The sequence below is a fragment of the Littorina saxatilis genome, linkage group LG15, assembly GCF_037325665.1.
Source record: "Littorina saxatilis isolate snail1 linkage group LG15, US_GU_Lsax_2.0, whole genome shotgun sequence".
In the NCBI taxonomy this organism is placed as follows: domain Eukaryota; kingdom Metazoa; phylum Mollusca; class Gastropoda; order Littorinimorpha; family Littorinidae; genus Littorina; species Littorina saxatilis.
The window spans coordinates 34,342,453-34,370,238 of NC_090259.1; the positions used below are offsets into that span (position 1 = coordinate 34,342,453).

The 27,786-nt window shown below is 39.6% G+C and overlaps 1 protein-coding gene across 1 annotated transcript; it reads right to left on the reverse strand.

Annotated features, from left to right (window-relative positions):
• Positions 1-9,626: 9,626 nt before the first annotated feature.
• On the reverse strand, positions 9,627-26,397 carry LOC138949167 (uncharacterized). The gene is made up of 13 exons (XM_070320936.1): positions 26,251-26,397; positions 24,147-24,300; positions 20,477-20,588; positions 19,683-19,968; positions 18,695-18,931; positions 17,743-17,906; positions 17,110-17,269; positions 16,097-16,191; positions 14,716-14,965; positions 13,784-13,867; positions 13,029-13,132; positions 12,370-12,617; positions 9,627-11,415 (listed from the first exon to the last, which is right to left on the reverse strand). Exons 2-13 carry the CDS (start codon positions 24,287-24,289, stop codon positions 11,094-11,096), a joined length of 2,205 nt encoding a protein of 734 aa, XP_070177037.1. The 5' UTR covers positions 24,290-24,300; positions 26,251-26,397; the 3' UTR covers positions 9,627-11,093.
• Between the last annotated feature and the right edge of the window lie 1,389 nt (positions 26,398-27,786).

Genomic DNA, 27,786 nt, shown 5'->3' on the forward strand with positions numbered 1-27,786 from the left:
AAGTTGTCCTTATTGGAAATGTAGCAGGTGCAAAAAGAGATGGGCAAGTAGATGGGGCAGAACACGTCTTATACCCTGACATTGAAACCACAGGAGCTTGTGTCATAATGTCCGGTTTAGTCCCGTCAATCAAAACACCACACACCTCATCTTACTTACTTGTATAATTGTGTAAGTATAAGAAGTGCTTTGATCTCGTCCTACCGATTCGAAACCTACTGAATCTTTTCTCAGACACGTTTGAGATTCCAACAAAACAATATAAAAAATGTGAAAATATCAGATCTGACGAGAGAAAAAATACGAAGCCTCTCACAGCGGAAGATTGGAGGTCATGTTGGAGCATCAAACATGTCTGAAAAAGCCTTCATTATGTTTTTAATGCAACGAATGGGTCGTACAAATTCCACGCCGTTCTTCACCTTTTCTTATGAGTGTGGTGTTATACGCGGTTGTTTTTAGATCTCCTGGTCTGTATAGCGGAGGACGATTTTATTTATTTAAAAAAAATCAAAGCATCTTTTATATAATGTTTAAGAAATGTTGTTCCAAACGATTAGAACGATCTTATGTTTAAGGTTTAAGGGCTACCCCTAATCGTTTTAGCTCTACCCTCGTAAATTGGTACATTTTAACCCCAAACGAGCATCAGAAACGCACCCCGTTGACCTATCTACTATGCATGGTCCACTTTTCACACCTGTCTGGTTCCGTTTCACTGCATTCCTCTGTCAGGTTCTGTCGTTTGAGCGTGACAGTTTTAAAAAAGCACGAGAGTTCAAACGAATATATTCAAATGTGACTTTGAGCGTGGGGCTCTTTCCGGTAATAAATTTGAAGCGTTTTCCTCTTGATTTGCGAAAATGTACGTGTACAGGGCTCAGACTGCGAATGCTGGAAACAAGTATTTTGACAGAAGGTAGTACTAATCGTTCTAAAAAAGTTTTTTTCTTGATCACTATGTAAAAGTCGTCTAGATTTTTTAAAAGTAACTTGATTAAAAACGTCCTCCACCTGCCACCCGAAAGACTTTACCAGGTAAATTAACACAAGCTCCTGTGCTTTTGCTCAGATTGCTAATGTGCAGATTCGTGTTATGGAGAGGATTATATATGAACAATCCCTTTGAGCATCACCAAGTTGCACTATTGATAAATGTGTTTTGCCGGTGAGAGAGTGATATTTCAACGCTGTTGTTTTGGGAATGGACTGTTTTCGCCACAGTTGTTCAATATCTCATTTGCACCAGATGTATGTGCACGTGTACAGATTGTTAGCATGGATTAACATGAAACAGAAAGCATGCAAATCACTGATCAACATGAAACAGAAAACCTTTTTGATGCACAATTTAGAATGATTAGTTTTTGCTTACAAGTTGTACCGACAAAGACAAAATCAAAAAGAAACCAACCCCCAACCCCACCAAAACACACACACACACACACACACACACACACACACACACACACACACACACACACACAAACTTACACACACACACAACCACACACACAAACTTACACACACACACATACACACACACACACACAACCACACACACACACACACACACACACACACACACACACACAAACACACACACACACAAGCGCGTGCACGCGCAAACTCACAAACACAAACTTAAGATTCAGATATATTAGGGTTAGGGTTAGGGTTAGGGTTTAGGGTTAGGGTCTTTCGCCCACCTGATGTGTCCCAAAGAAAAAAAATCCTCTCGTGAGTTGATTAAAGCATGTTTTTAGACAAGAGGAATAGGGCGAAGGGGTAGTAGAAGCACATATATGAGTGAAGGAATATTCGTATTATTACCGTGGTTAAAAGGATATCTTTCCTTGGATTTAAGAAAGTTTCATAACTATCTTATAATTTTTACATTTTTATTTCCACGTGTGTTTAAAATTAAGTTTCAAAATGAGCCACAAAATTCTTTAATAAACTTGGCAAAAAATTATTGCAACAAATTTCAAACCCAAATTAAAGCATTAATTCCTGTGTCATTTCATTAAAACTGTATATGCCAGTTAAGGCCGTTCACTTAACCTTGAGGATCCCCTTTTGGAATAAATATTTTTTTTACAGGAATCACGTGACCGCCGCTCAAGTAAGGGTACCCTCAAAATCGACCAGACAAAAACGAAAGAGCCGAATGAAAAATCGACAAAAAATCACAATAGGCAAAACGTTGCAACTTTGACATACGAGAAGAAAGTCCAACCAATTATCTCCCCTGAACAGATTGATTTGTTTTGCTACCTTGCGTATTTCGCGTGCTATGCTATTCCTACTGATGCAGGTGTCGTTCGCAAGAGCGGTCAAAAACGGGACGTTTAACGTCAATTTGTATGGGTATCATGTCAAAAAGCGCTTCATTTTAGCAATGACTTTGTGGATTGCTTTGAATTTTTCAGAATATTTTACCAACATACTAGAGATACTTCGTGCGAATGTTTGGATTGTTATGGTTGTTCATCCAGATGTGACGCAATGTTTCGGAAAATGTTGTTAAACTTGTCATTGGATTGTTCACTTGTGTCCAAAAAATTCATGACTTTGCATATCTACAGATAAATGATTTATACAGATTTTGTCTAAGTTTCATTTGCGTGTAGCCGCTGGCGTTAATTTGCTAGTCATGTAAACACATGAGAAAAAAATAGAACGTTCACGCTGTTTCGGGCTTACAGCTGTCGTATCGCTGCGTGCCTCTTAAAACATGCTACGGTCACGCTTGGCTGGGCATCGCTGTGGCACCAGAATCATCGCTTAAATATGTAGCATGTTTACAGGCCCAGCAAATTTGCGTCAGTGCTTACACGCACATAAAACTTTAGCAGTATGTGTTTCAATCATTTTTCTAAAGACATGCAAAGTCATGAATGTTTTGGACCAAAGTGACGAGATAAAAAATTTCTTTCAAAACATTGCATAACATTTTAACAAACACCTGTAACACTCCATAATTTCGCTCGAAGTATCTCTAGTATGTTGGTAAAATATTCTGAAAGATTCAAAGCAATCCACAAAGTCATTGCTAAAGTGCAGCCTTTTTTGTCATGATACCCCTAAAAAAGGACACAAAAAGGCCCGTTTTTGACCGCTTTTGCGATCGACACCTGCATCAGTAGGAATAGCATAGCACGCGAAATACGCAAGGTAGCAAAACAAATCAATCTGTTCAGGTGAGATAATTGGTTGGGCTTTCTTCTCGAATGTCAAAGAAGCAAAGTTTTGCCTATTATGATTTTTTTGTCGGTTTTCATTCGGCTCTTTCGTTTTTGTCTGGTCGATTTTGAGGGTACCCTTACTTGAGCGGCGGTCACGTGATCCCTGTAAAAGAAATGCTTATTCCAAAAGGGGATCCTCAAGGTTAAGTGAACGGCCTTAACTGGCATATACAGTTTTAATGAAATGACACAGGAATTAATGCTTTAATTTGGGTTTGAAATTTGTTGCAATAATTTTTTGGCCAAGTTTAGATCAGTCTTATTAGGATGTGATCCTTCTTTTTTCTTTTTTTTCTCAAAACATATGCCTGTATTTACCTTAAATCAAGGACAATAAACAATAAACAATAATTTGTTTCTAATTATTAAAACTTCAGACTAATGAAATCTCAAAACAACATGATTTCCAAAAATAATTTTCAGTGTTAATCGTGAATCGTTTTTTTTAAAAATGCTTACGCACATCTTTGCGATTAAAATAATATGATTAATCTTCTTCATATTTTTGCTGTTACCTCTTATACCAAAAACCACATCTGTAACATTCAACCTAATTCTTTCGCCAATGTTTACTAATATGTACATTTCAATATATTTCCAAAACCTGAGCACGGTTGGGCATTCAAAGAAAAAATGCTCCAATACATCAAGTTCATCCTCAAAATATGTACAGTTTTTATCAGCCTTCACTTTCATTTTACACAATAAAATATTAATTGGAAAAATGTTTTGCAATATTTTCCAATGCAGTACACGTAATCGAACTTCACTAGTGACAGTGGCTGCTAAGTTCCAATTCTTTTCGTCAATTTCAAATCCTAACTTTCTTCTTCAAAATCCGTCCGAACAGTGTGGGCTGTATTTTTTTCCTACGAGAACCTTTCGAATTTCTTTGACTGATCTCACTTTTTCCCCACAAAAGGTCGGAACGTCACAAACTGAACAATTTACATCGTTTATAGCTAGTTCAAGTGCAAGTCTTTTGGATGAGACGAAAAACAGAGGTCCCTTCGTGTACACTACATTGGGGTGTGCACGTTAAAGATCCCACGATTGACAAAAGGGTCTTTCCTGGCAAAATTGTATAGGCATAGATAAAAATGTCCACCAAATACCCGTGTGACTTGGAATAATAGGCCGTGAAAGGTGAATGCTCGCCCTAATAGGCTTGAGGTTTGCTGGCCGATGTGAATGCGTGATATATTGTGTAAAAAATTCCATCTCACACGGCATAAATAAATCCCTGCGCCTTGAATCCGTGGTTGAGATATGTGCGCGATATAGATTGCATAAAATAAAATAAAATAGATACATTATACCAAAATTAATCCAATCCCCAAAAAAGAGTGGGTTACCTTGACAAATTATATCTTTGTTGTTCCGCAACAAACCCGAAACAGAATTACCATTATCGACTTGATTATTATCAAGCCATGCCTTCAACATAGCGGACCAAAATTCCGATTTGATACTGTCCAATCCTTTAAATGGTTTGCCATTAATGTTTGCAAAAAAACATTCAAAGCGACTCCCAAAACAGAAAACGGTGCTTTTGGGAGCCATGACCATTTCTGGTCTTCATTAGAAAGAGTTAGGTTCACAACCCAAATTAACAAAAAGGAACACTGCATCTGTCACAAATCAATCATATTCAATCCACCTTGCTTAACTTCGTTACATAAAACAGTTCTATTCACCTTTTCAGGGACACGTGGTCCCTTGATTTATTTACATACCCACAGTAGAATCTTAGTAATGTCTTCACTAGTTTTTTTTGGATATAGCCCATAATTATTCAAGTTTTATTCGCAATCTCAGAATGTATCACGGTTTGCCCTATTTATTTTGGTTATTTCTGGCCTGAGCACTCCTTGAACTTACAAACTAAATCACCTTTTTAAACTGTCTAATCACTTTTACAAGGGGTTCACTCCAGTCGTCAAGTGGACGAGCAAGACATGCAACAGACAATATACACTACAAACAATGATGACTGGTGGTCTGGGTGGCCGAGTGGTAACGCACTTGCGCTCGGAAGCGAGAGGTTGCGTGTTCAGGCCTGGGTCAGGCCGCAATTTTCTCCCCCCTTTCCTAACCTAGGTGGTGGGTTCAAGTGCTAGTCTTTCGGATGAGACGAAAAACCGAGGTCCCTTCGTGTACACTACATTGGGGTGTGCACGTTAAAGATCCCACGATTGACAAAAGGGTCTTTCCTGGCAAAATTGTATAGGCATAGATAAAAATGTCCATCAAATACCCGTGGGACTTGGAATAAAGTTTAAAAAAATTCCATCTCACACGGCATTAAGTCTCAGGAAACATGAATACACGCATGCAGGGGAAAAAAAATATGGGTAGCGCCGTATGTATGGCAGCTCGCTTTCCCCGGGGAGAAAGCAGCCCGAATTTCCATGAGGGTAACCTCACTGGACTGTAAATCTTATCCAATCCAATCCAATCCAATCCAACCCAATCCAATATTTGTGGATGTTTCTTCTCAAATGACAGGAAGGAATAAATCACGTCAGCGTCGAAAGCGTGCAGTGGGTGCGCGTTTACGTAAAGGCCCGTCCATACACTCCCGTCCGACCCTGTCCACACTTGACTTATGCTCAAAACGGCCCACGTGGGAGCGCCGTAGCGTGCTGTGATCGCGAAGCGTTATTTGCAGAAGAATAGCGCGTGTTCTAATTTCTACGACACAGACATAGAACGACGGAAATTTGACCAATCAGAGCAAACCAGAGCGATGACGTCAGCTGCTCGCGGCGCGGCAGTCGAACGCAACTGAACCTTCTTGTCAGGTGACCCGCTCCACTGATATCGCGTTGTGAAAAAAATCGTCGATGTGTGGCCACTCGGCAAATCCCGTGCGACGCACAAAACGGCCTGCGGCGCATAGAGCGTAAAACGGCGGCCAAATGTGGTCGGCCCTTAAGAGACAGAGAGAGCGTACGTGCGTGCGTGTAAGTGAACGATGGAGAAATGAATCAAGAGATAACAACAAATCAATGACGAAATAAAGAAGAGCTTCGCTTGAACGTGGGCAGCATAACACCTATTGCATTATAAGGTGTGCACCCAAAGCCGCCCGATGGCGTTACGATTAAACCAGCTATTGTTCTAAAGCAAGCAGCAACGTAACAGCGGCTATATCGTAAACCATTATGACCAGTTTCCTGGTGATCATTTTTGCTATAGTTTTGAGAAACTACCTTGTGTGCGTAAATTTGTGTTATCTCTTTAGGATTTTGAACGTCACAAAAGCTCAAACATAAAAAGTAAAAATGTGAAAACAGATAGACAGGATAGACAGAATAGACAGGATAGACAGGATACGTTCCCAAAAGCTGAATCTAAAAACAAGAAGGGTTACAGTTATAGGAAAGTTTACTTTATGACGAAATTAAAAAAACGGCACACCTGACGTTCAAGATACTGGTTTTATATATCAAAACCGTCTGCATGTATTTACGTGAATGTCTTATTTTTTTTACAAATTAATCGTTCTAATACCTAACCTTTCTTATATTTTTTTATAACAATTCAAAGCTCGAGTCGTTCAGAACCTTAGTGCTAATTTGACAAAGCCAGACACTTTTTATTTTTAAATTCATTTTAATGTCGGCTTGCTACTGATTTTCTATTTCATCTTCATCATCTGAAAATGATTTGATGTCTGCGAAATGCATCCATCTTAACAGACTACTATTTACATCACAAAATGAACGTTTGTTCTTTGTGTTCCACGATAAAACTGTGTTAGATTGAGCGCCAAAGTCTGTTGCTACATGCATGACGTCCTGTACAACTCAACTCAACTCAACTCAAATTTATTAATCCATATGGAAACTACATTGTAACAATACTCTTTTCCAATCAAAAGAATAAGAATGCATAATAAAAAACAAAAACATCATAAGAAAATAAGTGAATATGATTATTATGAGTATGATCACAGTCTCACTAACGCAAACAGTCATCCGTCAAGTCAAGTCTGCCAACACACAACTCACTTACACAACAACAACAGCAACAGCAATACAATTTAACAAAAACCATAATTCCAATAACAAAAAGACGTCCGAGAGTCCACCTCCACATCCACGCACACACAAGATATACAAAGCACCACATGTCGACTAGAACACCGCACATTTGAACTACGTGGTAGATTGTTGGTAATTGTTTCGTGTTTTTGAGTCTAGTCTGTGCATACGTCCTTCGAGCTGTTTCTTTAACGCTATCTTGGTTAACAGACATAAGTTCACTTGGTTTTAGTTAACGGACACCAAAGACTCCGACGCATCAATTTTATGCCTTCATAAAATGTGTTATTAAGATGGTACCCATTGTCTAACAGGGTATTTGAACCAGTCTCTCAGCTTTGCAGAACAACAAGATGAGCTGATTCTAATACCCCCCTATCCCACCCCCCACCCCCCTTTGTCGCTGCCCTACACGCCACCAGGCGTGAAAGGCAGTAAGTAAGTAAGCCCCCCCCCCCCCCCCGCTTCGCCTCCTCCCAAATGTTTGAACGGCCGGCGTGTATCAGAATTGATACATTGAGTCCATCGGGCAATTGCCCTTCTTGTGAAAAAACACAAATAATAAAACTGCATATTCAGATTGCTGCAGAGTTTTGAGTTGTGTACGAATGTTATAGAAAGGTGCAAACAACAGGCTGCAATCCATTCATCATGAGTTGCCGTTGAGCGCTCAATGTTGGCGATACAAAGTTACACGGATCAATATTGTCTTGTGTATGTCAGACGTGCGGTCGTCCTTAGTCTTTAGAAAGAAAAGAAGAACAAAAGAAAGAGAGAAAGAGAGAAAGAAACAAAGGGGAAAAAATCAAGAAAGACAGACAGACAAAAAGAAGTAAAGAAAGAAAGAAATATTCTAACAAATACCTGTAATGATCCGATATTTTAGACGAAGTAAGTCTCATGTAGGTATTCAATACGAAAAGTGTCAAAGAAACCCAACGGGTCATTGCGGAAATACAGAGGCGTTTGTCATTGTTAATTTTGGGGTTATCCCAGGCTTAATTTGAGCGACAGTCACGTGACCCTTGTAATAGCAATCTTTGATCCGACAAGTGTGCCAGATAGCCAAGAGAAGTGCCGTAAAGGTATAGACAATTGGAATGAAGTGAAATCGCAATTAATGTTTACGTTGCGATACGAAATGTGTTGCCATAATTGTATTTTGTTAAAAACACTGCTTTCATACTTAAAACATATTCTGCTAAGACAAAGCCGATGGATGGGATTGATGCAAGAAATCCAAGGGTGACAACAAACTTAAAATTCAAAAATGTTAAGACTACCTCCCCTGTGCAGAACCTCACAGCAGATTGCACTCGGGTAGTTTTTGTTATGGTTTTGTTAAGATACTCAAACACCCCAATAGCCTCAGAGTTCGGTTTGAGGCTAAGAATGATGACACTACACACATGCAGTTACTTACACCAGTAGTTGTATGATCAGTTATTTTAAACGATGTGTTAGACTTGATTTGGCTTTGCAGACGTTAAGTCATCCGTTTATATTTGTTTTGTCCAAAATTGTTGCCAATGGCAGAATCGGAACTCTCTCCCATTTGATAGATTACAAAATTAATTTCCTGAAATCCAACGGGTTTTGTCTGCTGGACGTATGCGCACTCTCCATAAAAATAGAATAAACATGTGTGGAGTGGCTGAATCGGGTTGTGTGTGTAAATCTTGGTGTGTCTGAATACATGCGTACATGTGCTCGTAAGTGCGTTGTAGTGTGCATGTATGTGGGTTCTTTATGTAAACCGAAAACAACTGTTAAAATCACACACACACACACACATACACACACACACACACACATACACACACACACACACACACACATACCTAAAGTGTGGATGGTTACCTAAGAGGCGGCACTGGGTGTAGTGCCTTTCTAGTGCACTTGCACTACAACAGCACTGGGTGCAGTACTCGCTCCGGCATCGAAGAATTTTGCACTAAAAAATGCACAAAATTTGACCTATTTCGTCGCCTATAGAGGACGGAAAGAATGTCATTTTGAACATTGTTATGACATTCTTTCCGTCAAAAAAGTCAATTTAACGGTGTTAAATGAAGCGAGCATCCACACAATTAGGTTGCCATCCAGAGTTTAGGTTGCCATCCACGTGTGGATAGTTGCCTTATGGTGATTTAGGCAACCAAACCTGTGGAAACATGGGTACACACACACACACACACACACACACACACACACACACACACACACACACACACACACACACACACACTTAATTGAAAAAAACAATAATGTTATTTTCAAAATGGTATGTTCATACACAAACTATGAGACATATCACAAACACAAAGTCTAAGATGGAAGCAAAATTTATTTGAATTGAAAGATCATCAAAATAATAGTAAGCCTCTTTTTGGGTTATGTACTATTTAATTGATTTGCATGTAATGGAATACTAAAAAGCAAGAAAAACATCTTAAGTCCACGTTAGATTACACAATTGCACATCATATCACCAACAAAAATAAAAGGGGGAAAAATGAAGAGACAAAATATTGTGCTTAGTCATAAAAATACACTATTTTTATTTTGTTAATGTCTTTCATAACGTACATTTTTGCTGAGGTAATTATTTGTCAAAATATCCGTATTTCTCTAGGAAAGAGAAAAAAAACCACATGGAAAATTAATTCTGATGCGTAAAAAACGTTCTTGTGCTGCCGTTTCCCCTTTAGCTACCATCAACGTAGTCTTTGTGTGGCGTAACTGAACTAAAACAATCTCTAATGAATTTATTCCAAAAGTCCGGCCAGTCGACTTCTCATATCGATCTATACTTTCTTGCTTCATTGCGAGGCAAAAGATTTCAATATGTGGAAGATTGTTTCTGAACATAGAAGTTTAAAAAATGTGAACATGTCAGAGAAATAGTTTTCTAGCACAAAATCGTTTGAAGGGGCCAGCTCTTGAATTAAAAAAAGAAGTTTTAAAATTCACAAATCTTTTCTTAAAAAGGACAATACTGTACTTAAAATATTTTGTGTGTGGTCCTTTTTAAGTAAAGATTTGTGAATTTTGAAACTTCTTTTTTCACGTAAGAGCTGGAAATAAAAGTTTACAAAATGTGAACATGTCAGAGAAATATTTCTCTGAAACAAATCTTATGAAGGTGCAAGCACTTATATTAAAAAAAGGGAGTTTTTAAATTTACAATTTTTTTCTTTTAAACAAAATAATAATGATGCCAATTAATTCTCAAGTCAATATGGTAACTGCCTGAAGATAACGTTGAAATTAAAACTATGAAATAATGAGAAAAAAATAACACAATCTGTGTGACGACAAAGCTTACATCAGTTGGAAAATAGATATGGAAGATTACACGAATATTAGGCCGAAGCAGTGGCAATTAAAGGAAAGAAAAAATGCACGAAAGTCAATCTTAAATTCTGGAAGTTGACTCCTTTAACCAAATCGACGAGGCAATTCACGAGTTGTCAAATTATTATACTGATTTAAGAAAGTTACTTTTAGAATACAGACCTCATAGAATTCATGTTATGTTTACTCCATTGCCGGTCGACTAAATAAGGTAAACATAAAAAATAAGATCAATGAATTAAGTTAGGTAAAATTAAAGAAAATAAATAACAACATAAGCCTATAGTAAAATAACACATTAAAATAGAGAAAACATTACATTGCATATCAGTTATTTAAATCTAGCAAATAGTTAACCAGGGACGCATGAAAAACACACACGAACTTCTACAAAAGCAAACTGCGGAGATGATTAAAAAGACGTCATCTTGAAACCTAATCAGCCAGAGGCGTTGCAGCTTGCAGGGATGGCAGCAGTGTTGGAGTCGACGAAGCCACAGACCTTGGTCACAGGGTTGAAGAAGAGAGAGGCAGGATAACACACTACTCGAGTGGCTTGCTGGTTGACACATCGGTAGTAGGCGTGGTGGTCGCATGGGTCGGGCAAGTAGTTGTCAGAGGCAGAGCAGGTGACTGTGGGGCCGGAGGTTCGTGTCGAGGCCTTGGCCTTCTTGATGCACGTGTAGTAACTCTGGGACCAGATGGTAGACGGCGCGCAGGCCTTCACCCAGGCTTTGCCCCACTCGTCACACTGGATGAACCTGCACATTACACCAGTCAAAGTATTAGCATGATTAGTTCATGTGGTGTAACTGCTTGAGTTGAAAGGTTATTAAGCTTTGTCCTAAATGCTGCAGAGTGACTGACTTTAAAAATAGTAAATAAGAACGATACTGTTTGGCACAAATTCTATCATATTTTTAAGCATCGTATGATTTGACAGAAATAATCAATACAGGAACTATCGATGATGATGTCTCTACATGTTATATAAACTCCAAGAGATCCGCAAGTACTGTCAATACGCTCGTAGCTATTAAACTAACATTTTCCGCAATGTTATGCATTAACTGTGCCTAGCATCCTACAGGCAGTTTCAATCACCTTTAACTGGAAATCATAACAGTTTGACAGGCATGAAAAGCAGGTATAGGTTATCTTCCCTTGATATATACTACCCGTCATATAAAAAAACTAGGCAGATGCGTTTGAGTGCAGATCTTTTTGATGAGACCGTTTGTTTTAACACCAGTTATATGGAAAGCCATCCATTCCTCTATCATATTCAAGAAACAGATTGAGTTTACATGAGGTAGTGTCTAAACAGTGGAACCTACAACACAGGCACCCCCTAACATTTGCAGATTACATCAGTGTTTATTAGCATAAGAAGTTGATGTAGTGTAACTGCTCCAAAGGACACCAAGTACTACCAATACACTCGTAGCTACTGATCTGACATTTTCCGTGATTTTATATATCAAATGTGCCTAGCATCCTACAGGCACTTTCATTCTCGTGGAGATCACAAAAATGTTCTTCCCTTGATCTAGAACAAAATGGAAACAAGGACATCGCTTACGGTAATACTAAGATGAAAACAAATTCCATTGAAGAAAATCTTACCTTGGATGTCACGTATATTGATATTTTCTTGACCGATTTTAAGACAAATAGTAAAATACGTTCCTATTCAGAACACTAAAAAGGCTTACTTTGTTGCATCGGAGCTGTATGTTTGGTAGAATTCGTTGTTTGCCAAAGCCCTAACTGTGCAAGGGTTGCCAGCGTTGATTGGTCCTACGGGCGTATAACTGGTAGAGTTTGTAGAGTTACGATCCTGTACGTTGGCTTGTGGGTCGTTAGAGCCACCAGGGGAGGTAAATCCACACTCTCGTGTCTGGGTGTTGAAAGTGACGTCCCCCGGGCAAAGCGTAATGTAGTAGTTGCCCTTCAAGTCACACTGAAATGAAAAAAAAAATTGTTCTGAACTCATGAAGTCAAAAGTAGGCGTTATTTCAGTGGCAACATTTACACTGAGTTGATACCATAGCAATTATACTTCAATGGTAAAAATATGGCACAGGTTTTATGCAGATCATTAGCAAGATATAATTCAACGATGCAAAGATGTAACCTAAGTTAATAAAACTAAAAGTAAGAGTTTATTCAATAGCTTAAACATGGCACTGGGTTTGATCAGCTAAAGTAGGCCTTAAGGCACTGGTCAAGCTGTCTCTGTAGATAAACGGAATTTCCCACTATTGATTCTTGCCACAAGACGTGTTATTTACAAGATGTATCATGCTCAATCAAAGTGTCAAACAGGGAACCACACATTCACAGTGACATTAGGCCAAGCATAATATCTTACCTGCAAGAACTTGGTGGGGTCATAGGGGTAGGGGTGTCTCAACAGACCCTTCTCCAGATTGCTGGTCGTGCATGGGTTGTCAACAGGGTAGACGGAATCCACTTCTACAAGAAAGACATTCATATCACTTAATTACTCCGTGCAGATTTCTGTCGAGTGCAATTTATCGGATTCGTCTTCTCATATAACACAAATCAATCAGAAACAACGCGTAGTCAACATGCCTTTAAAATAAAATAAGAAAAGAGATCTCACTTGCTTACTCACTTTCGACTAATTTATCAAAGAAATAGAAATAGAAATTATATAAGGGAAATAGAATGAGAAAAAAATTATAAAAAAAAACAGAAAAAAACAAATCAAAAACCACACAATACATACAAAACAAACAAACAAACAAACAAATAGCACTCACACACACACACACACACACACACACACACACACACACACACACACACACACACACACACACACACACACACACACACACACACACACACACACACACGCTCGCACGCACACACGGACGTAGCCGACATACCAAAAGAGACAGTAGTCAAATACATTTTCCAAAGAAAACAATCATGCAATCAAAAGTATATTATATACTATACATGTTTTAAAAACATGACAGTTTATGGACAACAGAAAACTGTAATTAATCAAGAATCATCCATCCTTACATCTATTCATCCATATACCAATGCTTCCCTCCATCCACCCATGCATCCATCATTACTCCGAGAACTCACTGTTGTCACACAGTTTTGCCTTGACGACGTCACTGTTTGTGCAGGGTCGACGAACACCATCCTCCTCACAGTAAACAGTGATATCTGAAGAAAGAAAATTAACCACAAAGAGCACGTTAATAAATGAGAATTGGTTGTTGTGCTCAATTACTTAACATGGTTTCTATGCAGTATTGTGTCTTGAACATAAAACCAAACCCCCGCTTCGCTTCCACTGCTACTAATGTTATTACTACTAAACTGAATAACAACTATTGCGACATTTCATGTTCCCCATGATTTAAAGACATTTAACGTGGCTATCTGGAACATTTTAATGTTAATAAAAGATTGATTTCACTGTAGCTCAAATAAGAATACCCACAAAATCGACACGACAAGTACAAATTTAAAATCAACGGAAATTCACAAAAGGCAAAACTCTGGCAGTCTCTGCTACTATTACTTCTACAAGAACAACTATTACTGCTGCTATAATCACACACATACATTTTGTTATCAAGCTTATGTCCGGGTACAGTGGATTAATCATTTTACCTTCTTCTTTCTCATATGAAATCCAAAAACAGATTGCTAACGTCGATAAATCTTCATTCTTCATTTTTAAAAATTCTTTCTCATATGTACTACATGTATTACTATTAATTACTACCACTAGTGCTACCAAAGTGGTATCTCTGATGGAATGACGCCTTCGGGACCAGGAAAGAGTATCTTTATTTTGCAGATTGCTTTTCATCAGAGAAATTCTTCAATTAAATTAACAACAAGTGTCCATTATTTGGAGACTTACTATCATCGGAGAGACTTTATAAGGGCAACTTTGCTTCTACTGCTAATTTTGCTGCTACAACTGCTGCGGCTGCTGCTGCTTCTATTACTAGTTCTACTATTACTAATACCAATAAAATATTACTCCAAAGTTAACATACCTTTCTTTGGGACCACTCCCAGAGTCCAGGTGTAGTTCTTGCAGTTCCTAAGGGCAGCAGCGGAGGCAGGCAGGCGTGTTCCGATCACTGTGATGTACAGCGTAGTTCCGCTTGGCAGAGTGTCCGTAATGGTCAGTGTGGCCGGGGCGTCAGGTGTTGCGCGGTAACGGTCATCATGAACAGCCGGACCAGGCTTGGGGTCAGTGGTGGACACGTAGATGTCCAGGATTCCACAGGACGTCGAAGCTTCCTGTGGAACAGAAAAATGAGAGGTGACGCCAAAGGCAGAGTCCTTCCCGCGTAGACAATTGGGGTCACCATATCAGATCTGTTCAGGCTTTCACTTGGGTTAAGACCATCTCTCCATTTGGACACATACCGAACATCAACTGCCAGCAGCTTTCTATGCAGGGAGGTGGGGGGTATATGTTCGCACATTAATTTCATAACTGACACCAGTGTCGATCCGCCAAACTTAATTCACAACAACAAGTGTGACCGTTCACTGGGAGCACCTAGGCAGTTGATCTTTGTAATGTGTCCAAGTTGGGGGGGGGGGGGGGGATCTTGTTATTGTGTGTGCAAGAGATGGTTGGACTTTTGAATTTTGTTGTTGTTTGTGTTTGGTCGTGTTTTTTTGACCATCCGACAATGGAAAGCACTCAAAAAATCCCATACATACAATGAATGAACCTGCTATTACTCGAGCTCTCGAGTAAAAGCCCGAACAGATCTGAAATAGTGCCCGAGGGGAAGCTTGGCTTTAACTCCTGCGTGTCTAAGGGCAGTTGCGGAGTTGATCAAGCCAATGAAGTTGGCTTTGTAATACCGTCCAAGCTTTGATTAGGCACCTGCGATGCCAGCTGGGTTCTTCCAATCAAAAGACACCTCCTAGTACTGGACACCTTCAAATGCCCATGTCTATTAACCTGACCACAACAGATCTGCCTTGAAATGCCATGTGCAATGTAGCAACTCATTTTGATGGTCACAGGGGGTGTAGGGGCTTCCATCACAGATACGATACCATGCACTATGCCATACTCGCTATATACATCGGTAGTGACAGATTGTTATCTTCTGCGCAAGTAGACAATGTATGGGTATCATATTCTCGCAAATGTAATCATATTTTATATGAATACAAGAGAGCTCGAGTAATAGCAGGTCCATTCATTGTATCTATGGGATTTCTTGAGGGCTTTCCATTGTCGGATGGTCAAAAAACACGACCAAACAAAAACAACAACAAAATTCAAAAGTCCAACCATCTTTTGCACACAAAAACAGAAAACAAAGAGCTCTTCTGTGTGTGTCTCTCTCTCTCTCTCTCTCTCTCTCTCTCTCTCTCTCTCTCTCTCTAAATCAACCTGCTACTTACAATGGTTTTATTGTCCCTTGGTACTCTGGTGTCTGCTGTTGTTTCTGTTGGGAACGTCCCCGTCACATTCTGGTCTTTTGTGAACTTTATGTTGGCTGAACAAAATCATAACTGTGTTGCATGAGAAAAGTAGGACGATCAAGAAGAACAAGAACAGGAACAATCAGACACAAAATAAGAAGAAAAAAGCCGAAAAGGAAACGCAGACAACAAAGAGAGGGGAGAAACAAGACAAAGCTAGAGGGGGAGGTTGCATGTGTGGTGCAAGCGGGAAAGACTAGGACGATAAGAAGAAAACAAGTCGCGTAAGGCGAAATTACTACATTTAGTCAAGCTGTCGAACTCACTGGATGAAACTGATCGCACTGTATTTTTTCACCAAGACAGTACAGCTTCGTCAATCCCCGCGTGAAGGAAATCGCTCACCTCCCACGTGCAAAACGTAGTGATATTGACACGCCAGATTAGCGCGGTAGCGTATTGTGCTAAGCAGGAAAGCGCGCTTTTCTGTATTCTTGTTAACATTCTGAGCTTGTTTTGAATACAACCTATCATATCTATATGTTTTTGGAATCAGGAAATGATAAAGAATAAGATGAAATCATTTTTGGATCGATTTCTTAAATTTTAATCGTAAGACTAATTAATCTATTTTCGTTAATTGTGATCACATTTTAAGAGTAAACATGACATATGTAAAAAGAAGTTAGAGGAAGAGGAAGGATAGCAATGATCGTGAGAAATAAGATAACAGAGGGGGTAAAATGAGAAGCACAGAAGCAGACGAAATAGAAGAAGAAGAAGAAGAAGAAGAAGAAGAAGAAGAAGAAGAAGAAGAAGAAGAAGAAGAAGAAGAAGAAGAGGGCCAGGAATGAAGGACAAAACAAGAACAAAAGGACGAGGAAGATGAAAACAGCATCGATCCAGTGTGAAAACTATAGATAGTTCAACAAGATAGAGTTTAATAAAACAGATAACACGCAACAACTTTCATTTTGACCGTAAATATTCACCTTCACAAGCACTCTTCTGAATGCCATCCCGGATGGCCTGAATGTGGTCAAAGGAAGACAAGGTCAGCACGTGCGAACAAATTGGGTCACTGGCCGCTGCCCGTAGTTCCCTCAGATTGTAGCCACCCACCCCGACAGCGAACACCGTGGTGCCCAGATCCTGTTCAGCACCATCATAAACGTGAAACGCTTATGTTAGTATTAATTTATGCTGTTGTGTTGAATCGATTTGCATTACATTGCAGAATATTGTATCGTTTTATATCATATTGTTTTTGTTGCGTTTTATTGTATACGTGCTATTGCAAGGATAGGCAGATCAATCTGTTGCAAGCACGTCCCCTGTCCCTTTTCCTCTACCTGTGTGCCTGTTTGTCTGTCTGTTTGTCTGCCTCTCTCTCTCTCTTTCTCCCTCTCTCTGTCCCTCTTTCTCCCTCTCTGTCTCTCTTTCTCTCTCTCTCTCTCTCTCTCTCTCTCTCTCTCTCACGCCCTCCCCCACCCTAACGCCCCCTACACACACACATGCATATTGAGATTGGAAGGCACAGTTCCATCCCAGACAACCTAAAAGTATCTTGTCAACTGCACTGGTTGACAAGATAAACAACAACAAAAGAGTTGATGCAACTATACCTTCAGCGACTGCGCAGACTGATGTGTAGCATCAAAGTCATTCGACTGGCCATCAGTGACAAGCACAACCACCTTCTTGGCATCACTTCTGGCACCAGCAGATGAACTGTACAGTGTAGTCGCCGCTTGGTTCAGTCCTAAGGCTGTGTTCGTCCCACCGCTCACTGTAATTACGAGGCATTTCATCAAAGGAAATTACTTTCTTGAATGTATATTTCACAGCATTCCTGGGGTTAAACAAGTATTTAAGTCTATTATGTTTGCCTTTTTTTCTCCAGAGATTACTGACTGGTTCACTCCCAAGGCTGTGTTTGTTCCACCGTCCTCTGTAATTACGAGGCATACTCTCTTAACGACTTTCTAGTGACATTATGCAGCATATTTGAGATACATATTTTCTTGACAGTATGTCAGTGACATGTATTATGATTATGTGTGATATTGTTATGTCAGTATCTCAATGAAAGTTTGTTTGATACATAAAATACTTTCTGAACTTATCCCAGTGACATTATGTATCATATGTGAAATATTATATAACGCTGACATATATACACGAGGGTCGACTGAGAAGTTCCGGGCTTGACTAGTAGGGACTTGAATGAGACATTCAATAAAATAGCTTGATTTAATATATGTTTTTGAATATTGACATACAAGAGATACATTTATTGTGTTCTGCATATCTAACAAGTTACGATTCAACTAGAAGACATAAACATTCCAAACGAAGACAACATTTTAGAATGTTTCATTATTTTAGAAGCATTTGACAGGACAGGAAAAGGGAAATACAAGCTAGCTTTGTGCAAACATATAGTGTCACATTTTTTGCTCGTGTGGGACAACAGCAGGACTGGGTTGTGTCAAATGAGATGTTTTTGTTTCATTTAATGAAAATAATGTTAAATCGTATTGTATTTCATTGTGCTGGGTCATGAATGGTATTTACCTTTATTAATGTTCAGCGTTTTGCTACGGGCTTGCGCTTTAGTACTGTAGTCGTTGAAGTCAAAATGGATCTGCACAGAAGTACTGAATGAGATACCGGCGACGAGGACACTCTCCGTAGAAATGGTCATGGCGTCGATAACGTCGGCAGCAAACTTCAACATCAGCTGGAAATCGGAGGAACTGACGCTACCAGAACTGTCCAGTAAGAAGAGCAGGTCCATTTTGCTGTTGCATTCTGGAGAAAAAACAAATACACCTATTTTGTAGACAAAATGAAAGAAAACAAACATGAAAAATTAAAAACAAACAAGGCGATCAAATAGTGCAAATCAATCAACCAATCAAGCAATCAATCAAGTCATCAAATAATCAACCACTCACTAACTCGCTCACTCATCCACTCACGCAACTAATCAATCGAGTAAGCAAATCAAGCAGTCAGCCAATCCATCAACCAACCAATCTATCATCAAATCATAAGGAAGAAGAGCCAGGAAGCCACTCCTTGCCATGGGCAGGGTATTCACAGTTTTGGCAGCTTTAAAAAAGATTGCAAACATTTAAGGTTCATGAAAATGTCTAGACAGTTAGAGAAAATGTATGAACATCAGAAATAATATTTTCTGAAAGAAGAACTTCGTTGTCATCAAGTTGGTTAAATGTATGCTTCTAAAAATGTGTCCAGTCTTGAAATACTACAAACATTGATGTCTTATCGTTTTGGCGGTATAGTACATAGAAAAGAGGTATATTAACTGACATCAGTGTAACTGATAAATGTACAAACAATAACATAAAACATTAAAGATTTAAAAAAATACATATAAGTTTATCTGTAACTGCAAAAGTACGCTTTTACATTTTAATTCGGTTTTGAAAATCATTTGTTAGGTCTAGGGAAAGGTGGATAACAGTTTCAGAATGTAGCGGTGCATAGTATTTCTAACAGCGAACTTAAAGCGTTAATCTATGCAATTCAATCTTACTGTATGTAGTCGCCAGGTCGGCATTGTTGATGAAAGTCTCTCTCTGCTCGCCGTACATTTCCACCCACAGATCTGCCTGTTCAGTGATGCTGCCAGGCATTGTTCGGGACCCCAAGGTCAAGAGAGTAGACAGAGCCGCGGCCAAACCAGAATAAAGCGGTTTGCGCAGGTCAGACCACGTGACCGCCGGCCAGTCAATACCGAAGGAGGAGGAGATGTAATTGCAAGCTGATTGGATGTCGGGGGTTGAACAAGCTTTTGTGGCTCTAAACATAGTTTCGTTAACCTGAAAAGTAAAGTCAAAGCTTGTTGTCAAACACTCACACACATACGATCATTCAAACAGCTCCCCGCACCCCACCCCCACACATACACAAACAGACACAGACAGACAGACAGACAGACAGACACACACACACACACACACACACACACACACACACACACACACACACACACACACACACACACGCACACACACAATCGCACGAACCAGCAAAAACAACATCACGAACCAAAACCACTGATAATAACAACAACAACAACAACAACAACACTGACAACAACAACAACAACAACAACAACAACAACAACAACAACAACAACAACAACAACAACAACAACAACAACAACAACAACAAAAGAACATCAACAACACACAAGACAAAAAATTCATCAACCAACAAATAATCCCACTAAAAGACACACCAGCCAACCAAACAACCCACAAACCAAGCAGGCAATGAGCAAACAAACAATGTCGAAAATCATTTAATAGGATGCACATAACAAACCTGCCAGATGCCGCCATTAAAATTTGGCCTGTAGGTGGCGCTGTCTTCACCGTCACGTGACACGACTTGAGCAACACGGCGAAGGAACAGACGATCTTCCGAAAAGACGCATCTGTCGTAAAGAATATGATTTGTTTTTTTAAAGTCGCGTAAGGCGAATTTACTACATTGAGTCAAGCTGTCAAACTCACAGAATGAAACTGAACGCACTGCATTTTTTCACCAAGACAATACAGCTTCGTCAATCCCCGCCACAAGGGAAATCGCTCACTTTTCACGTGCAAAACGAAGTGAAATTGACAAGCCAGTATAGCGCGGTAGCGTATTGCGTTAATCAGGAAAGCGCGCTTTTCTGTATTCTTTTTAACTTTCGGAGCTTCTTTTTTTTAATCCAAACATAACATAACTAAACTGAGCAAAACAATTATTGCATCCATTTTCGAACCCAAACTAAAACATTCATTCCCGTATCATTTTATTAAAACTTTATATGCCATTAAAGGCCCTTCACTTAGCTACCTTGCACACTTTTCGGATCAAAGATTTCTGTTTTAAGTATCACGTGACCGCCACCGAAGTAAGGGTACCCCCCAAATTGACCTGACAATTACGTCAGGTACCAATTAAAAAATCGACACAAATTCAGAATAGGCGCAGCTTGGCAACGTTTACATACAAGAAGAAAAAAAATCATTTACCTTTCCAGAACAGGTTGTTTTGTTTTGCTATCTTGCGTATCTCTTGTGTTATGTCATTTCTACTGATGCAGGTGTGGAACGCATGAGCAGTAGAAAACGAGAAGATTTTGCGTCCATTTTGAGGGGTACCATGTCACAAAGCGCTTTATTTCTGCAATGCCTCAATGGATTGATTCGAAACTTTCAGGAGCTGAAGTCTATATACGAGACTTACCCTGGGATCACTACATGCTTGTACTCAGATGTTATGCCCTCTTCCGGAAAATGTTTTTAAACCCGTCACAGGTTTGTAAATTTACAATCTAAAAATTAATGACTCGACTTTGCATGCACACAGACAAATGGTTGTTACACAAACTGCCAAAGTTGTATTTGAGTATGACGACTGACTAACACTTGCTAGCCATGTAAACACACATACAAAAATGGAACGTTCAAGCCGTTTGCGGTTATTGCCGAATGCCTCTCAAAACATGCTCCGGTCACGGATGACTGGACATGGCTATCGCACTGCAATCGCACTGCAATCCTCCAAAAATATTTGATCGTGTTTACAGGACTAGGAAACGTAAACTAGTGATTGTATTTATATGAAACTTTGGCAGTATTTGTAACATTTATTTGTCTGTACGCATGCAAAACCATGCATTTTTTTGATGTAAACCTTTAAACTTATGACACGTTTTAAAACATTTTCCGGAAGATTGCTTATCATCTCAACAAATACCTGTAACGATGCGAAATTTTACCGGAAGAACGTTTCTTATGTAGACTTAAAATCCTGAAAGTTTTGAAGCAATTCATTGAGGTATTGCTGAAATATAGCGCTTTTTGTCCTGGTACCCCTCAGAATGGACACAAAAACCTCTCGTTTTCTACTGCTCATTCGCTCAACACCTGCATCAGTATAACTGACAAAACACAAGAGATACGCCAGATAGCAAAACAAAACAACCTGTTCTGGATATATATTATCGATTTGGCTTTCTTCTCGTTTGTAAACGTTGCCAAGTTAAGCCTATTCTGAATTTTTTTAATTGGTACATTACGTTTTTGTCAGGTCGATCCGTCGCGATATAACCTTGAACGGTTGAAAACGACGTTAAACACCAAATAAAGAAAGAAAGTAAAGAAAGTCAGGTCGATTTGGGGGGTACCCTGACTTCGGCGGCGGTCACGGGATACCTACAAAAGAAATCTGTGATCTGAAACGTGTGCCCGGTAGCCAAGTCAAGGGCCTTTAATGGCAAATACAGTTTGAATGAAATAACACGGCAATGAATGTTTTAGTTGCGGTTAAAAAAAATGGGTGCAATAATTTTTTTGCTCAGTTTATATGTTTTTTGAATTAAGAATCAATACAGATTAAGATGGAATCATTTTTGGATCGATTACTTAAACTTAAATTTCAATTAGCATTTTGAGATTTTTAATGACCAAAATTATTAACTAATTTTTAAGCCTTCAAGCTGAAATGCAATACCAAATTCCGGCTTTCGTCGACGATTGCTTGACCAAAATTTGGTCAAAAAATGAGGGCGTGACAGTTCCACCTCAAATTTCACTAAAATGCAGATGTGACGTCATCAAAGACATTTTTCGGAAAAATGAGAAGAAAAAAGTCTGGGGATATCATACCCAGGAACCCTCATGTGAAGTTTGATAAAAATCGGTCCAGTAGTTTTCTCTGAAACGCCCTACACCCACCCACCCCCCCCCCCCCCACACACACACACACACACACATACACCACCACCCTTGTCTCGATTCCCCCTCTATGTTAAAACATTTAGTCAAAACTTGACTTAATGTAAAAAGTAGTCAGAAGATTGATTATAATTATGTGTAGTTGACCGTGAATTCAGAGATGCATCCCAAAACAAAACACACACCAACTTCTTGTTTAATGCCCTTCAAACAGAAAAGAGAAACAAAGAGTTCGAGTGCCCCGCCCACCACCACCTCCACCCCCACCCCTTCCCACCTCTTAGAAAAATCAATATGTGGTAAGTGTTTAAAATGGATCTACGCTGTGTCCGTAAGCGTTGTTTGAAGTCTTCTAAGCAATCCTGCATGCGCTGTGGTGAAATTGTCCACATGTTTCTTCCTTTTGTGAGATTAGAGACGCAAAGAAGAGCAGGATTGTCTTAGATATCCAGGAGATTTAAACAGAGACAGAGTAGCGTATTTGACACTGAGAAGCGTGTGGTCGGCTTCAGTTCAGCCCTTCACTACAGTAGCTCAAGTAGACTAAATATATGCAGGCAATGCACCTAACCTGAATTTGCACAAGGAACAGAGTATTCTGCACGCTGTGACACTGCGAGAAAAAAGAGACAGGGGTGATGGACGCTGGATAGCATGATGGGGGTGGGGGTGCCAGGGTAGAGGGATGCCAATGGACAACAAGATAAGATGGGGAGGAGTGTGGGTTTGCCACCCAGTTTACCGTTGAGTTCAAACGTACTTAAAAAAAATGGCAAAGAAAAAACAAAGTGACTAGAACAATAGTTTCTAAGGAAAGAATGGAGCACTCTTGGCAAGAAATAGTAAGTGAGAGAGAGAGAAGAGAGAGAGAGAGAGAGAGAGAGAGAGAGAGAGAGAGAGAGAGAGAGAGAGAGAGAGACTGACAGGCAGACATACTGACAGACAGACAGACAGACAGACAGAGACAGACAAAACGACAGACAGACAAGCAGACAGACAGACAGAAAGGCAGGCATACAGACAGACAGACAACAAGTGAGTTAGAGGAAAGGAGAGAGAGAGGGGGGAGAGTGAGGCAGATACAGAGAGACAGAGAAAGACAAACAGACAGAACGACGGACGGACGGACGGACGGACAGACAGAGAGACGGAGACAGGTAGAGACAGAGAGAATCAGATAGAGAAAGAGAGAAAGAGAAATATACAAAGATAGAGACAGACAGAGATACAGATACTAACACAGGCACAAAAAGAGGTCCTCATACCTGGAACGGATTCTCTCAACCACAGCGTCCACCACAGAGCTACCGAAGGCCCCTGGCGTTTTGGTCGTGTCTTGACCTTGACCTTGACACAAGGTCAACATGGAGGCTACCACAAGGGCCACACATGTTGGAGAGATTTCCATCACTGTTAAGTCTGATAAAGAACGAAACAAAACAATAGATACAGGGTGGCCCAAACAAATGCCACCCATAAATATGACAATAACTTCTACGTATGTTGAACGAATTGCTTGATATTTGGTGTACATTACCGTCAGCTTATGCATGACTATATCAGCAAGTTGCACCACATTTGTAGGTTAATTGATCTGACTTTTGTGCTCTTTCGAAACAAATATCCAAATTCAGATTCGAAATCGAAACCCGATTATTGAGCGAGTGTAGTTACCGCTCAGTGTCAAGCCTCCTTCTATTGAGTTAAATACAACCGACAACAGCACTCGCAAAATTAGCTATCGTATACTTAATTCTGGTAATTGATTTCGCTACTTTCTGGGTATGCTATATGTGTAGTTACGTTCTAGGATAAAAGACGCTTGTTCATTTCAAGACTTGTAAGGAGAGTGCTCATTCTCCAGAGCAGGGTACCGGTATCATTTTGTGATATTCATTGTCAGTCCTTAAATGATTATCATGTAAACTTGGCCAAAAAATGATTGCAACAGATTTCAAACCCAAATTAAAGCTTTAATTCCCGTGTCATTTCATTTAAAATGTATATGCCAGTTAAGGCCGTTCACGTAACCTTCAGGATCACCTTTTGGATTAAATATTTCGTTTACAGTACAGGGATCACGTGACCGCCCTCAAAATCGACCAGACAAAAACGGAAGGGCCGAATGAAAAATCGACAAAAAATAACAATAGGCAAAACTTTGTAACTTTGACATACGAGAAGAAAGTCAAACCAACTATCTACCCTGAACAGATTGTTTTGTTTTGCTATCTTGCATATTTTGCGTGCTATGCTATTCCTACTGATGCAGGTGTCGATCGCAAGAGCGGTCAAAAACGGGACGTTTTGCGTCCATTTTAGCAATGGCTTGGTGGATTGCTTTGAAACTGTCAGAATATGTTATCAAAACACTAGAGATACTTCGTGCGAAAGTTTGAATCGTTCCGGTTGTTTATTCAGGGGTGACGCAATGTTTCGGAAAATGTTGTTAAACTCTTCATAGGATTGTTCACTTATGTCCAAAAAATTCACGACTTAGCATGTCTACAGATAAATGATTGCATCAGTAGGAATAGCATAGCCAGCTAGATAATGATACAGAGCTTCAACAGAAACATAGTTTCAATGTTAGGCGACTGTTATATTTTGAAATCCTTGCAATGTACTGAACGTAGACAATCAAAATGTGCAAGTATTTGTAATTCTTTCTCTGCAGGCCAATGATATATTTAGAAACCGTATTTATTAATGAAATCAATTTGTATGGTTAAGATGTCACAGTTAAATAAAGACATATCACACGCGTCACATGGTTGGCACTAGTACCCAGCTGTGGAGAATAACCCTGATTAGCTCTGCATACTCTCTCTCTTGTTGATTCGTCACGTCGTTTATATTCAGAGCGCTTGCGTCACTTTCTTTCTCAGTTAGTTAGTTAGCAAACAAAAAAGCTTAACAAAAGAAAGGATCAAAACAAAACATAACATACAAACAACAAAAAAGCGCAAAAAAGAGGATGAAGGTTTACGCAACCTTAAACAAAAATTAAAAATCATTAAAGAACGCTCACACTTTCTCTTTAAGAGACAGTAAATTAAAACTGTAATGTATTTGATCGAGACCCACAGAAACACAGACAGGGGTGTAAAAACATACTTTCTGAATCATGCACTGTAAAATAAAATAAATATAAGCAACTCGTATATATAGAGCAAGAACTCTTAACGTACAGAAAAAAAGGAATATTTAAATCAGGTGTTTTTTTCCACTGCAAAAAGAGAGAAAAAAAAATCAAAAAAGAAAGAATGAAAGAAAGAAAGAAAGAAGAAAAAGAAACAAAGAAACAAAGAACGATAGAAAGAAAGAACGAAAGAAAGAAAGACATTTGAAAAAAAATACGATACTCACGCCAACTTTGTCTCGTTGAAGTCACCGACAAGAGCTTCGTTCGCAAAGAAACTGGTAGATAATTGCAAGTTGAAGTCTACAGTTGTTAAACACGCCCCCAATGCGACCGCCAGCGTCCTTGCTGGTCGGCGACGAGGTCTTTTATACATACCCTTGCACCTCAAACCCGGATTTGCGTGCACCCTTTTGGTTTACAAAAGCTGTTATTTGATTGGTTACAAATCACGTAACAGTTCCTTGGCATGACTTCCTAATTGCAGTTGCCCGATCTTCTGGGAAAGTAGCGAGTCTGTGTGCAAGCTATATTTTCCTGGTAAAGAGGATGAATGACTATAAACTCCTGCTAAAAAGTTAAGCAGCCCTGATATGAAATCTGAAACGCAATATTTAAATTTCATCTCAATTCATTGAACTGGTAGAACAACTTTATTCATGTTAAAAGCAATCAGGCATTACCCCATCGACCTGACCCGATTTGTTGTAGGTAAGGATCTTACAAAAAAAGTTTTTAATTACACTTAAGAAAATGGGTCCCGAATTAGGACATTCACGTTTAAGACAAATGGTTTGTAAACGAGGGGACACAGAATCCAAACGGCAAAGCGCATCAAACCAGTTTTTAAGAAGCATGACAAATATAAATCTTTCTTTCATTATTGTGTGCAATTATGCGTCTTCACCAGCGTTCTGCTTACTGTCAGCAGTGGGCGTTATTTCCCCTGACTACAATTATCTTACTTCATTTTCCCCCGATGGCTGTACTGTAGCCGTTCGAGGTTTTTCACCCCAAAATCGGCTCCATTCTTCTCGTACAGCCAAGAGACTGGTTTGTTTTGAACTGGTTGTCGCATACGGTAAGTCCTCTGTGAATATAATCTGTGCAAAAAAGAATAAAAAATAATTTTCGTACCCCAACTAAATCATTCATTCCCGTGTCATTTATTCACACTTTCTATGCTTGTAAAGGCCTTTCACTTGGCTATCGGGCACACTTTTCGGATCAACGATTTCTGTTATAGGTGTCACGTGACCGCTGCCGAGGTAAGGGTAACCCCCAAAATCGACCTGACAAAAACGTAAGGTACCAATTAAAAAAATCGACAACAATTTAAAATTGGCCTAAATTGGCAACCTTTACCTACAAAGAGAAACCCAAATCAATATCTATCCAGAACAGTTTTGTTTAGCTATCTTGCGTATTTCTGGTGTTATGTTATTTCTACTGATACCGGTGTGGAGACAGGCACGGTTGGCCTAGTGGTAAGGCGTCCGCCCCGTGATCGGGAGGTCGTGGGTTCGAACCCCGACCGGGTCATACCTAAGACTTTAAAATTGGCAATCTAGTGGCTGCTCCGCCTGGCGTCTGGCATTATGGGGTTAGTGCTAGGACTGGTTGGTCCGGTGTCAGAATAATGTGACTGGGTGAGACATGAAGCCTGTGCTGCGACTTCTGTCTTGTGTGTGGCTCACGTTATATGTCAAAGCAGCACCGCCCTGATATATGGCCCTTCGTTAAGCAAAACAAACAAACCGGTG